At 43.1% G+C, this 15188-nt stretch overlaps 1 protein-coding gene across 1 annotated transcript in view; it reads left to right on the top strand.

The window, feature by feature from the left end:
- The window catches only part of LOC138675002 (WD repeat-containing protein 64-like), a 178129-nt gene extending 163245 nt beyond the window's left edge, over positions 1–14884 (top strand). Inside the window, exon 18 of the mRNA XM_069762941.1 lies at positions 14789–14884. Within this exon, the coding sequence (XP_069619042.1) occupies positions 14789–14884 (96 nt within the window). The remainder of the gene's footprint in view (positions 1–14788) is intronic.
- Positions 14885–15188: the final 304 nt, after the last annotated feature.

The raw sequence follows: 15188 nt of genomic DNA, 5'->3' as shown, positions 1-15188 counted from the left end.
GTGTTGCAACTTTTGTGCATGTGGCAATTTTTCCGTGTGTGCTAGCTTTGCGTGTGGCGAGTTTTCCATGAGGTGAGTTTTGCACTTGTGGCGAGTTTTGCGTGAGCCTAGTTTTTGCATGTGGCGAGTTTTGCGCGTGGTGAGTTTTGAGCGGCGACTTTTGTGTTTCGACTTTTATGTGGCGAGGTTGGTGTATGTGTGGTGAAATGTGTCCTGAGGGTGGTATATGTGTTCAAGCACGTGGTAGTTTGTGGCGCATTTTGTGTGTGTGTTCATATCCCCGTGTTTGATGAGTATCCCATGTCGGGGCCCCACCTTAGCAACTGTATGGTATGTACTCTTTGGCGCCATCTCTCTCACTCTTTAAGTCCCCCTTGTTCACATCTGGCAGCTGTCAATTTGCCTCCAACACTTTTCCTTTCACTTTTCCCCATTATGTAGATAGGGGCAAAATTGTTTGGTGAATTGGAAAGCGCGGGGTAAAAATTTCACCTCACAACATAGCCTATGATGCTCTCGGGGTCCAGACGTGTGACTGTGCAAAATTTTGTGGCTGTAGCTGCGACGCCTCCAACACTTTTCCTTTCACTTTTTCCCCATTATGTAGATAGGGGCAAAGTTGTTTGGTGAATTGGAAAGCGCGGGGTTAAAATTTCACCTCACAACATAGCCCATGATGCTCTCAGGGTCCAGACGTGTGACTGTGCAAAATTTTGTGGCTGTAGCTGCGACGCCTCCAACACTTTTCCTTTCACTTTTTTCCCCATTATGTGGATAGGGGCAAAATTGTTTGGTGAATTGGAACGCGCGGGGTTAAAATTTCACCTCACAACATAGCCTATGACGCTCTCGGGGTCCAGACGTATGACTGTGCAAAATTTTGTGGCTGTAGCTGCGACAGTGCAGATGCCAATCCCGGACATACATACATACATACATACACACACACACACACACATTCAGCTTTATATATTAGATTGATTGTTGTGCTAAGCTTGGTTCTTGTATTCAAGTACTCTTGGTTCTAGTGATGTATTCATGTACTGATGAATGTTCTGGTGACGTAGTCAAGTACTGATGGTGGGTCTGTTGATGTATTCATGTACTGACTGTTAATCTAGTGATGCATTCATATACTAATGGTGGTTCTTTTGACTTGTATATCTACTAAAAGTGGTTCTGGTGATGTATTTATTTACTTCAACTCTGACTCCACAGCACTGCCTCACTACTGAACATGTACATAAAGTGCAGCACAGATGCATCTCAACTAAAAGCCTAGATCTTTAGATCAGGAATAGAACAGACATTTATAGGACATTTTATAACTTTCCTATATTATTCTGAAAACATTTACAGCACATTCAGCACTGAACAACTGAACCAAATTTATTAGATATTTTAATAGTCGGAGTCGGTCCAAAATGGACACCGACTCCACATCTATAGCACTGGTTTCTGATGCTAAATTCATGTACTATTGATGGCCCTTGTGCTCTAATTATGTACTGATGAGGATTTTGGCTTCATATTCATGTATGGATGATGGTTCTGGTGATGAATGTATCACCAGAATCATCATCGCTACATGAATGCAGCACCAGAACAACTAGCACTACATGAGTATGTCACCAAAACCGGAATACATCACTAGAACCACCTTCAGTTTTGTGCAAGCTGTATTTGCTGTATGATGGACGCAAAAACCATCAGACATATCCTTTTATTTATAAAAAGGGTCTGTTTATTTTCCATTAGGGTATTTGCCAAAAGCTGGACACGTTAATTTAAACCAAACGGCCTTGATTATAGTCACGCTTTGTTAGCTTCCATAACTATCCTTGGGTTCTACATTTAAAATATAGGACGTCAGGGATGAATATCGCTATTTTACTTCTGTATTGTGTAAATGGTCAGCAAAAAATGATTCATTCTTTATTTAACTTTAAAATTGCACCACCTGTTAAGTCACATTCCTAAAGTGCAACACTTTTGTTTTTTTGCTAAAAAATTTTTGTGAAAAGGTAACAGTTCTAGTGGAAGAGGTCATCAGCGTTTGCTAGCTAACCTATCTGAGGGGATGTGCATTAGGGGTCATATTATATTAGTCTCTGAGCCAATCGTTTGCTTTGGGGTGGCACCATTGTCTTCATCTACTTAGGGCATCAAAATACTTTGTCACTGCCCGGGGTGCCAGTGTGGGAGATAAGTATCTCTTATTTTTATTTTACACTGGGGAATACAGTAACTAAGAAGGGGTTGCCCCAGTAGTGGTCAGCTTTTTATTCTGGATTGTCATGTATCAAATAACCAAAAAGTGGCCACAAGTAGTAGCTGTGGAGTACTTAAAACTATAGCATTACATAGATAGCCCATTGATTTTAATAAACACATGTGTAATGCTTCATTTTCCCTGCAGCTTATTATATGATAACATGCTTCTAATTTCATCAAATGATTACCGCTAAGGCTGGGTATACATTGGGACAAGTGTCATGTGATCCTGACATCACAGTGTCGCATTGTGACATTGCAACAAAAGATTTCCTATAGTGTGGCTCAGAGTCGCATATATTTACAAATATGTTGGATTTTCTGTTGCAAGTCAGATGAAGCTAAGTTACCAAAGTCTTAATTGCAATGCCACTGCAACTTAAGTGCAACTTATCTATGATTTGACTATGTAACAGCAAAATTACAGTCATGCAGCCGAAAGTCAAAGACAAGTTGTACAAGTGTTTTTGATCATGCAACTTGTCTGAGAATTGGTGTTATGCCTAATTGCAGAAGGTTTGAGCAGTTAGACACCATGTGATCAGATTAGTTGTCAAGGGACAACAAATTCCAACACAAAGGGATAGTACAAAGTTGAAAATTTCTTTAGATGAAATGTATTACCTACTGTTTATTTTTTTAATAAATAAAACCAGGCAAGATGCATACGTTCTCTAGATGGTTTAAATTTTCTGATTGTAGACTTTTTATTCTACTTTCTGCACATGATTATGGTGGTAGACCTCTTGTTTGAGCAGCTGTTAACATAAATTCAAAGATCTACTTTTACAGTCACATGGATGAGGCCAGATATGCCATCTGCTAATTCTGGCAAATGCTAGATAGGACGGTCTGGCTCGTAAATGCCAGATAGGCCAGTTACATTTTTATCAGTATTGGTGTCCTCAGTATGTTGAAACTGTTAAAAAATTTGGTGGAGCTGAGACCCATTGACTCACTGCTCCCCTGCTTAGTTAAGCAGGCCGAAGCGAAATTCCAGCCTGCAGCTTGAAAGAGGCCACAGCGCCACACACAGAGGACATCAGGTGGCACGATGGCATAACATTGCACCACCTGTGCCGGCCCATAGACTGCATTGGAGGAGCATGTGACTACTTGGTGTGAGCAGGGTTAGGTTAGTTTGAGTTGATTTTTATTCTGTAAGAAATCACAGGGAGGCTTTATAATTTATAACAGTGGATTACTAGAGGTCATTATCACAAGAAAACAACACATGCAAAGTTGTTATCAAAAGGGGGTATTTATCAAAAGGCAGGGAGTCACATAGGGGTGCATTATCAAAAGAGACACACTGGATGGGTCATAATTAGAGATGGGCAAATCCGAACAGTAAAGTTTGGGATCCGTACCATCAGGAAGTTTGTGTTAGGCTGGAGTCACTCTAGCGTATGGCACGCAATGCGAGAGCATCGGATGCGATATGCAAATGACCCTTGGCTCCTGCTCTGCTGCGAACGGGAGCCGAGTGTCATGCATCTATGCTCTGAGCCTCTCGCACAAAGAAGATCGAAGCACAGCTATGGAGGAGGCGGAGAAATGAATTTCTCCATCTCCTCCATTGCCGGGGTCAGTGTATAACGCACATCACTCGGATGAGATCCATGTGATGTGCGTTGTCTCTCTTGCACCCATAAACTTATATGGATGTGAGTGAGCCGAGACTCGGCCAAGTGTCGGTGACAATCACAGCATGCTGCAATTTCACTCGCACACTGAAAATGGCTGAGAAAAAATACCACAGGACAGAGCACTGGGGCTCCCACACTGTCAGATAACAGCATGAGCCCACAGCTGTGATCGAAGGTAAAATGTTTACCTACGGTCACAGGCGTCGGCTGCTGGCACTACTACTCTCATCAACTTATGTCTGCTACCACTAATAATAGTGAGAGCGGGCATCGGCTGATGGGAGTAATCATTAGCCAGTCCCTGTGCTATAAATAATACAAACAATAGCGTGGGTTCCCCTGTATTTTTGATAACAAGTCAGGCAAAACTCACAGCAGCGGGCTGCAACGCTCAGCTGTCAGTTTTAGCAAGGCTTGTTATCAAGAATAGAGGGGTCCCAATGCCATTTTTTAAAATTATTTAAATAAATAATAAAAAAACAGCATGCAGTTCCCCCCATTTTTGACAACCAGCCAAGCTAAAGCAGACAGCTGGGGGTTGGTATTCTCAGGCAGGTAAGGGGCCATGGATATTGATGCCCCCCAGCCAAACATTAGCAACTGGCAGCAGCTTCAGAAAAGGCATATATATTACAGCTTTGCCTGGCCTTTTTTAACTGTTTGGCTGAACCCGCCGGACCCGAACATCCAGGGGTTTACCAATAACTAGTTATTGTTAAAAGGAGGGGTGGCACTCTGTTTGATTATTATTAAATGATGGGGAGCTACATGTGGGTGCTTATCCAAAGGCGAGGGAGGCACACAGAGGGTCATTATCAAAAGAAGGCACACTGGGGGAGCTGTTGTGAATTCTGCTTTTGGGCTCCCTCCGGTGGTTGTAAGTGGTAATGCAGTTGTCCCAGAAGTGCAGTCTTGGTCAGGTGTTTCTGCTGATTGCAGTTCTGACTGGGGTATTTAGGTGTGCAGGATTCATTAGTCCTTGCCAGTTGTCCATGGTTCAGGGATGTTTTGGATCTTGGTCTGGTTCCTCCTGCCTTGCTGCCAATTCAGCAAAGATAAGTGTTTTTTTTTTTTCTGTGGCACACTTGCTGTGTGCTGAATGATTTTGTGCTGTTCATTTGTTTTCTCTTGTCCAGCTTAGATTGGGTCAGTGTTTTCTCAGTCTTGTTGGGTTCTCAGGAGTTGCAGATATACGCTCCACATCTTTAGTTAGATGGTGGAATTTTTTGTATCATCTGCTGTGGATATTTTTGGAAGGGTTTTAATACTGACCGCTTAGTATTCCGTCCTATCCTTTCCTATTTATTTAGAAGTGGCCTCTTTTGCTAAAACCTGTTTCCTGCCTGTGTGTGTCTTTCCTCTACCACTCACAGTCAATATTTGTGGGGGGCTGCCTATCCTTTGGGGTTCTGCTCTGAGGCAAGATAGAATTCCTACTTCCATCTATCATTTAGTCCTCCGGCTGTGTCGAGGTGTCTAGGTTTTGTTAGGCACACCCCACGGCTACTTCTAGTTGCGGTGTTAAGTTCAGGATTTGTGGTCAGTATAGTTTCCACCAACTCCAGAGAAAGTTCCATGCAGCTCCATGGCCACCAGGTCATAACAGTACAACTGGCCAATAATGAGGTAAATGCATCTCAGAAGAAGGGAAGAAAGGTGTTGAGCCATTTTTTTTTCTGTAGTCTGCTTTTTCTACTCTTCCCTCTTAATCTCTGGGTGGCTGAGGAGTCTTGTGCTAACATGGATGTTCAGGAATTAGCTTCTCGTGTAGACCAGCTTGCTGCTAGGGTACAGGGTATTTCTGATTATATTGTTCAGACTCCTGCTTTAGAGCCGAAGATTCCTACTCCTGATTTGTTTTTTGGGGACTGGTCCAAATTTTTGAGTTTTAAAAACAACTGTAAACTGTTTTTTGCTCTGAGACCTCGATCCTCTGGTGATTCCATTCAGCAGGTTAAAATCATCATCTCCCTGCTGCGTGGCGATCCACAGGATTGGGCATTTTCCCTGGAATCTGGGAATCCAGCTTTGCTTAATGTTCACTCCTTTTTTCAGGCTTTAGGATTATTATATGATGAACCTAATTCTGTGGATCAAGCGGAGAAGACCTTGTTGGCCCTGTCTCAGGGTCAGGAGGCGGCAGAATTGTATTGTCAGAAATTTAGAAAATGGTCTGTGTTGACTAAATGGAATGATGATGCTTTGGCGGCAATTTTCAGAAAGGGTCTTTCTGAATCCGTTAAAGATGTTATGGTGGGGTTTCCCACACCTTTCGGTCTGAGTGATTCTATGTCTCTGGCCATTCAGATTGACTGGCGCTTGCGGGAGCGCAGAACTGTGCGCGCTGTGGCGTTGTCCTCAGAGCAAATTCCTGAGCCTATGCAGTGTGATAGGATTCTGTCTAGAACGGAACGACAAGGATTCAGACGTCAGAATAAGTTGTGTTATTATTGTGGCGACGCTTCTCATGTCATTTCAGTCTGCCCTAAGCGTACACAGAGGATCGCTAGTTCATTTACCATCAGTACTGTACAACCTAAATTTCTGTTATCTATGTCCTTGATCTGCTCATTGTCATCATTTTCTGTCATGGTGTTTGTGGATTCAGGCGCCGCCTTGAACTTAATGGACTTTGAGTTTGCCAGGCGTTGTGGTTTTCCCTTGCAGCCTTTGCAGAACCCTATTCCTTTAAGGGGCATTGATGCTACACCTTTGGCTAAAAATAAGCCCCAGTTTTGGGCACAGGTGACCATGCGCATGGCGCCAGCCCATCAGGAAGATTGTCGATTTCTGGTGTTGCATAATTTGCATGATGCTATCGTACTGGGTTTTCCGTGGTTGCAGGTACATAATCTGTGTTGGACTGGAAGTCTATGTCTGTGACTAGTTGGGGTTGTCAGGGGATTCATAATGATGTTCCTTTGATGTCAATCTCCTCTTCTTCCTCTTCTGAAATTCCTAAGTTTTTGTCTGATTTTCAGGATGTATTCGATGAGTCCAGTTCCCTTCCACCGCACAGGGACTGTGATTGTGCTATTGACTTGATTCCAGGCTGTAAGTTTCCTAAGGGCCGACTTTTCAATCTGTCTGTGCCTGAACATACCACCATGCGGAGTTATATTAAGGAGTCTTTGGAGAAAGGGCATATTCGGCCATCTTCTTCACAGCTGGGAGCGGGATTTTTTTTTGTTGCTTAGAAGGATGGCTCCTTGAGACCCTGTATTGATTATCGCCTCTTGAATAAGATCACTTTCAAGTTTCAATACCCTTTACCTTTGCTTTCTGATTTGTTTGCTAGGATTAAGGGGGCTAGTTGGTTTACGAAGATTGACCTTCGGGGGGCATATAATCTTGTTCGTATTAAGCAGGGTGATGAATGGAAAACTGCATTTAATACGCCCAAAGGCCATTTTGAATACCTTGTGATGCCATTCGGGCTCTCTAATGCTCCATCTGTTTTTCAGTCCTTCATGCATGATATCTTCCGGACTTATCTTGATAAATTCTTGATTGTATATTTGGATGATATTTTGATTTTTTCAGATGATTGGGAGTCTCATGTGGAACAGGTCAGGATGGTATTTCAGATCCTTTGTGACAATGCTTTGTTTGTGAAGGGGTCTAAGTGTCTCTTTGGGGTGCAGAAGGTTTCTTATTTGGGCTTCATTTTTTCTCCCTCATCTATGGAGATGGATCCGGTTAAGGTTCAGGCCATTCATGATTGGATTCAACCCACGTCCGTGAAGAGCCTTCAGAAATTTTTGGGTTTTGCAAATTTTTATCGCCGTTTCATTGCTATCTTCTCCAGTGTGGTTAAACCCTTGACCGATTTGACTAAGAAAGGCGCTGATGTGGCGAATTGGTCCTCTGCGGCTGTCTCTGCCTTTCAGGAGCTTAAACGCCGATTTACTTCTGCTCCTGTGTTGCGCCAACCGGATGTTTCGCTTCCGTTTCAGGTTGAGATTGCCGCTTCTGAGATGGGGGCAGGGGCCGTTTTGTCTCAGAGGGATTTTGTTGGTTCCGTGTTGAAACCGTGTGCCTTCTTTTCCCGTAAGTTTTCGCCTGCTGAACGCAATTATGATGTTGGCAATCGGGAGTTGTTGGCTATGAAGTGGGCGTTTGAGGAGTGGCGACATTGGCTTGAGGGAGCTAAGCACCGTATTATGGTCTTGACCGATCATAAGAATCTGATTTACCTCGAGTCTGCCAAACGGCTGAACCCTAGACAGGCTCGATGGTCCTTATTTTTTTCCCGTTTTGATTTCGTGGTTTCGTATCTTCTGGGTTCTAAGAATATTAAGGCTGATGCAATCTCTAGGAGTTTTTTGCCTGATTCTCCTGAGGTCCTTGAACCGGTCGGCATTCTGAAAGAAGGGGTGGTCCTTTCTGCCATTTCCCCTGATTTACGACGGGTCCTTCAGGAATTTCAGGCTGACAGACCTGACCGGTGTCCAGTGGGGAAACTGTTTGTTCCTGACAGATGGACTAGTAGAGTGATTTCTGAGGTTCACTGTTCTGTGTTGGCTGTTCATCCTGGTATTTTTGGTACCAGAGATTTGGTTGCTAGGTCCTTTTGGTGGCCTTCTTTGTCACGTGATGTGCGTTTTTTTGTGCAGTCCTGTGGGACTTGTGCACGGGCCAAGCCTTGTTGTTCCCATGCTAGTGGGTTGCTTTTGCCATTGCCGGTCCCTGAGAGGCCCTGGACGCATATTTCTATAGATTTTATTTCTGATCTTCCGGTTTCCCAGAAGATGTCTGTTATCTGGGTTGTTTGTGACCGGTTCTCTAAAGGTACCTTCACACATAACGATATTGTTAACGATATCGTTGCTATTTGTGACGTAGCAACGATATCGTTAATGAAATCGTTCTGTGTGACAGCGACCAACGATCAGGCCCCTGCTGGGAGATCGTTGGTCGCTGAACAAAGTCCAGAACTTTATTTCGTCGCTGGACTCCCTGGAGACATCGCTGGATCGGCGTGTGTGACACCGATCCAGCGATGTCTTCACTGGTAACCAGGGTAAACATCGGGTAACTAAGCGCAGGGCCGCGCTTAGTAACCCGATGTTTACCCTGGTTACCATCCTAAAAGTAAAAAAAAACAAACACTAGATACTTACCTACCGCTGTCTGTCCCCGGCGCTGTGCTCTGCACTCCTCCTGTACTGTCTGTGAGCCGGAAAGCAGAGCGGTGACGTCACCGCTCTGCTTTCCGGCTCACAGACAGTACAGAAGGAGAGCAGAGAAGCAGAGCACAGCGCTGGAGGACAGACAGCGGTAGGTAAGTATCTAGTGTTTGTTTTTTTTTACTTTTAGCATGGTAACCAGGGTAAACATCGGGTTACTAAGCGCGGCCCTGCGCTTAGTTACCCGATGTTTACCCTGGTTACCGGCATCGTTGGTCGCTGGAGAGCGGTCTGTGTGACAGCTCTCCAGCGACCAAACAGCGACGCTGCAGCGATCCGGATCGTTGTCGGTATCGCTGCAGCGTCGCTTAATGTGAAGGGGCCTTAAGATGGTTCATTTGGTGCCTTTGCCTAAATTGCCTTCCTCTTCAGATTTGGTTCTGTTGTTTTTTCAGCATGTGGTTCGTTTGCATGGTATTCCGGAGAATATTGTGTCCGACAGAGGTTCCCAGTTTGTTTCTAGGTTCTGCCGGGCCTTTTGTGCTAGGCTGGGCATTGATTTGTCTTTTTCTTCTGCATTTCATCCTCAGACAAATGGCCAGACCGAACGAACTAATCAGACTTTGGAGACTTATTTGAGATGCTTTGTGTCTGCTGATCAGGATGATTGGGTGGCCTTCTTGCCATTGGCCGAGTTTGCCCTTAATAATCGGGCTAGTTCGGCTACTTTGGTTTCGCCTTTCTTTTGTAATTTTGGTTTTCATCATCGTTTTTCTTCTGGGCAGGTTGAGCCTTCTGACTGTCCTGGTGTGGATTCTGTGGTTGACAGGTTGCAGCAGATTTGGGCTCATGTGGTGGACAATTTGATGTTGTCTCAGGAGGAGGCTCAACGTTTTGCTAACCGTCGTCGGTGTGTTGGTTCCCGGCTTCGGGTTGGGGATCTGGTCTGGTTGTCTTCCCGTCATGTTCCTATGAAGGTTTCTTCCCCTAAGTTTAAGCCTCGGTTTATAGGATTTCTGAGATTATTAATCCGGTGTCTTTTCGATTGGTGCTTCCGGCCTCTTTTGCTATCCATAATGTCTTCCATAGATCTTTATTGCGGAAATATGTGGTGCCCGTTGTTCCCTCTGTTGATCCTCCGGCCCCTGTGTTGGTTGATGGAGAGTTGGAGTATGTGGTTGAGAAGATTTTGGATTCTTGTTTTTCGAGGCGGAGGCTTCAGTACCTTGTCAAATGGAAGGGTTATGGCCAGGAGGATAATTCTTGGGTTTTTGCCTCTGATGTCCATGCTGCTGATTTGGTCCGTGCCTTTCATCTGGCTCGTCCTGATCGTCCTGGGGGCTCTGGTAAGGGTTCGGTGACCCCTCCTCAAGGGGGGATACTGTTGTGAATTCTGCTTTTGGGCTCCCTCCGGTGGTTGTAAGTGGTAATGCAGTTGTCCCAGAAGTGCAGTCTTGGTCAGGTGTTTCTGCTGATTGCAGTTCTGACTGGGGTATTTAGGTGTGCAGGATTCATTAGTCCTTGCCAGTTGTCCATGGTTCAGGGATGTTTTGGATCTTGGTCTGGTTCCTCCTGCCTTACTGCCAATTCAGCAAAGATAAGTGTTTGTTTGTTTTTTTCTGTGGCACACTTGCTGTGTGCTGAATGATTTTGTGCTGTTCATTTGTTTTCTCTTGTCCAGCTTTGATTGGGTCAGTGTTTTCTCAGTCTTGTTGGGTTCTCAGGAGTTGCAGATATACGCTCCACATCTTTAGTTAGATGGTGGAATTTTTTGTATCATCTGCTGTGGATATTTTTGGAAGGGTTTTAATACTGACCGCTTAGTATTCCATCCTATCCTTTCCTATTTAGCTAGAAGTGGCCTCTTTTGCTAAAACCTGTTTCCTGCCTGCGTGTGTCTTTCCTCTACCACTCACAGTCAATATTTGTGGGAGGCTGCCTATCCATTGGGGTTCTGCTCTGAGGCAAGATAGAATTCCTACTTCCATCTATAGGGGTATTTAGTCCTCCGGCTGTGTCGAGGTGTCTAGGTTATGTTAGGCACACCCCACGGCTACTTCTAGTTGCGGTGTTAAGTTCAGGATTTGCGGTCAGTATAGTTTCCACTAACTCCAGATAAAGTTCCATGCGGCTCCAAGGCCACCAGATCATAACAGGGAGCCATGATCAAAAGGAGTGGAGGCACACATGATCATTTATAAAAGGCAGGGTCAAATACAGAAGGTCATTATGAAAAGGAAACTCCCTGGGGGATGTCTTTTCAAAAGGAGGAGAGGCACATAGAGGCAGCATTATTAGAAAGAGATTCACCAAGAGGGCTATTATCATAAGAAAACACACTGTGGAGTCATCAAAAGGGACACACTGGGGGTTATTATCAAAAAGAGGAAAACTTGAGGAGTTGAGTAATTAATAAAGGGAGGGGCAGTATAATTAATAATAATATTTTCATTATTATTATTAGGAGGCACAGAGGGACAGTATTATTTGTTGTTTTTATATTGCATATTTGATAAAATCATAGAATGTTAAAGTTGGAAGAGACCTCAAGGGTCATCGTGTCCAACCCCCTGCTTTATGCTGGATTCACTAAACCATCTCAGATGTCTGTCCAGCCTCTGCTTGAAGACATTCATTGAAGGAGAACTCATTACCTCTCGGGAAAGCCTGTTCCACTCATTGACCACTCTCACTGTCAAAAAGTTTTTTTCTAATATCTAATCTATATCTTCGCCCTTTCAGTTTCATTCCATTGCTTCTCGTGTTTCCATGAGCAAATGAGAATGATGATGCCTCTACACTGTGACATCTCTTCAGATATTTGTAGACAGCTATTAAGTCTCCCCATAGCCTTCTTTTTTTGAAATCTAAACATTCCCAGATCCTTTAGCAGTTCCTTGTAGGACATACTTTGCAGTCCACTCACCATTCTGGTCACTCATTATTCTGGTCACTCTTCTCTGAACTTGCTCCAGTTTTTCAATGTCTTTTTTAATATGTGATGCCCAGAACTGGACACAGTATTTCCGATAAGGCCTGACCAAGGATGAGTACAGGAGGATAATTACTTCAAGTGATCTAGGAAATGCTTCTCTTAATACATCCTAGAACTGTGTTTGCCTTATTTGCTTCTGAATCACATTGTTGAGTCATGTACAGTCTGAGATCTATTAGTGTACCCAAGACTTTTTCACGCATGCTGTTGCTTAGTTCTATTCCTCCCATTCTATAGATGTAATTTTCATTTTTCTTGCCCAGATGTAGAATCTTGCATTTCTCCATGTTAAATACCATTCTATTAGTTGCTGCCCATTGTTCAATCTTATCTAGATCCTTCTGAATCCTTTTTCTGTCTTCTCTAGTGTTAGCTATCCCTCCTAGCTGTGCGTCATCTGCAGATTTGATTAGTTTACCTTTAGCTCCCTTATCTAGATAATTTATAAAAATGTGGAACGACACTAGGACCAGGACAGAGCCTTGTGGTACCCCACTTGAAAGACTTTTCCAATTGGATATGAAACCATTTATTACCACTCTTTGAGTACGATCACTAAGCAAGCTATGAATTAATCTAACCATAGCCTTGTTAATCCCATACTTTGTAATTTTTTCTATAAGGATAGTATAAGATACTTTACCAAATGCTTTGCTGAAGGCGATGAAGTATGATGGTGATATTAGTTTTGGTACAGAGGTGCTTTGTTAGCGATCAGTCTGGTGGCAATATTCCATCATTATGTTATGGTATAATAAGGCCATTGCAGGGTCGTATTATTTAGTTTAATTTTGCATAGCAGTATTATTGCTACTAATGGTCTTGCATTACATCTTTATTTTCTTTAGGATCAGACAGCGTCACACTTGTAATAGACAACCTCCATGAAGGGAAGTGTGTGTCTATGTACAGTTAGGGCCAGAAATATTTGGACAGTGACACAAGTTTTGTTATTTTAGCTGTTTACAAAAACATGTTCAGAAATACAATTATATATATAATATGGGCTGAAAGTGCACACTCCCAGCTGCAATATGATAGTTTCCACATCCAAATCGGAGAAAGGGTTTAGGAATCATAGCTCTGTAATGCATAGCGTCCTCTTTTTCAAGGGACCAAAAGTAATTGGACAATGGACTCTAAGGGCTGCAATTAACTCTGAAGGCGTCTCCCTCGTTAACCTGTAATCAATGAGGTAGTTAAAAGGTCAGGGGTGGATTCCAGGTGTGTGGTTTTGCATTTGGAAGCTGTTGCTGTGAGCAGACAACATGCGGTCAAAGGAACTCTCAATTGAGGTGAAGCAGAACATCCTGAGGCTGAAAAAAAAAGAAAAAATCCATCAGAGAGATAGCAGACATGCTTGGAGTAGCAAAATCAACAGTTGGGTACATTCTGAGAAAAAAGGAATTGACTGGTGAGCTTGGGAACTCAAAAAGGCCTGGGCGTCCACGGATGACAACAGTGGTGGATGATCGCCGCATACTTAATTTGGTGAAGAAGAACCCGTTCACAACATCAACTGAAGTCCAGAACACTCTCAGTGAAGTAGGTGTATGTCTCTAAGTCAACAGTAAAGAGAAGACTCCATGACAATAAATACAAAGGGTTCACATCTAGATGCAAACCATTCATCAATACCAAAAATAGACAGGCCAGAGTTAAATTTGCAGAAAAACACCTCAAGAAGCCAGCTCAGTTCTGGAAAAGTATTCTATGGACAGATGAGACAAAGATCAACCTGTACCAGAATGATGGGAAGAAAAAAGTTTGGAGAAGAAAGGGAACGGCACATGATCCAAGGCACACCACATCCTCTGTAAAACATGGTGGAGGCAACGTGATGGCATGGGCATGCATGGCTTTCAATGGCACTGGGTCACTTGTGTTTATTGATGACATAAGAGCAGACAAGAGTAGCCGGATGAATTCTGAAGTGTACCAGGATATACTTTCAGCCCAGATTCAGCCAAATGCTGCAAAGTTGATTGGACGGCGCTTCATAGTACAGATGGACAATGACCCCAAGCATACATCCAAAGCTACCCAGGAGTTCATGAGTGCCAAAAAGTGGAACATTCTGCAATGGCCAAGTCAATCTCCAGATCTAAACCCAATTGAGCATGCATTTCACTTGCTCAAATCCAGACTTAAGACGGAAAGACCCACAAACAAGCAAGACCTGAAGGCTGCTGCTGTAAAGGCCTGGCAAAGCATTAAGAAGGAGGAAACCCAGCGTTTGGTGATGTCCATGGGTTCCAGACTTAAGGCAGTGATTGCCTCCAAAGGATTTGCAACAAAATATTGAAAATAAAAATATTTTGTTTGGGTTATGTTTATTTGTCCAATTACTTTTGACCTCCTAAAATGTGGAGTGTTTGTAAAGAAATGTGTACAATTCCTACATTTTCTATCAGATATTTTTGTTCAACCCTTCAAATTAAACGTTACAATCTGCACTTGAATTCTGTTGTAGAGGTTTCATTTCAAATCCAATGTGGTGGCATGCAGAGCCCAACTCGCGAAAATTGTGTCACTGTCCAAATATTTCTGGCCCTAACTGTATGTGTAGTGGGGTGACGGCATTGGCCTGTGTGCTTTTAAATGCTAATGTTAAATTTCAGTTGTTGTCCATTCCTGCACATAACCAAAGGAAACAATATACTGGAGATGTTTCTATAGGATAGTATTCCATAGAATGTAGGATGAACTAAAAATAAACTTTAATTTTTTTTCGTAAACAGTTTAAACGAAGACCAATGGAGAAGGAAATTCATACATTAAGAGAAAAAGAATCTAATGCATTTTTCAAAACAATTCCCATCTACAAGGCAAGCTAAAGAAGAAAATATGTTTCTTATGTAGTTTTGGTAAAAATGAAAAGCTCTAGCATACAAGCATTAAAGCTACTGCTATAAAAGACCAAATTTGCCAAAATACGATTTGTCCGATTCACATCAAATTAAGTACTGGTAAATGCCATTTATATTGCTCTGAGGTCTCTCAGGACCCAGAGCATAGTAAGTGGAGGTGGCAGGGAGTTGTCCTAGTGCCGTAAATTCCCATCAGGATCTCCACTTCCTAATTTTCTCTCTCCACGTCCAATCATCTTTTCCATCTTCACTGACTTGTTCACTTGTTGGC

Source organism: Ranitomeya imitator, chromosome 1 (assembly GCF_032444005.1).
Source record: "Ranitomeya imitator isolate aRanImi1 chromosome 1, aRanImi1.pri, whole genome shotgun sequence".
Taxonomy (NCBI): domain Eukaryota; kingdom Metazoa; phylum Chordata; class Amphibia; order Anura; family Dendrobatidae; genus Ranitomeya; species Ranitomeya imitator.
Note: the sequence above shows the minus strand (reverse complement) of the source record. Positions and strands in the feature narration are given on the sequence as shown.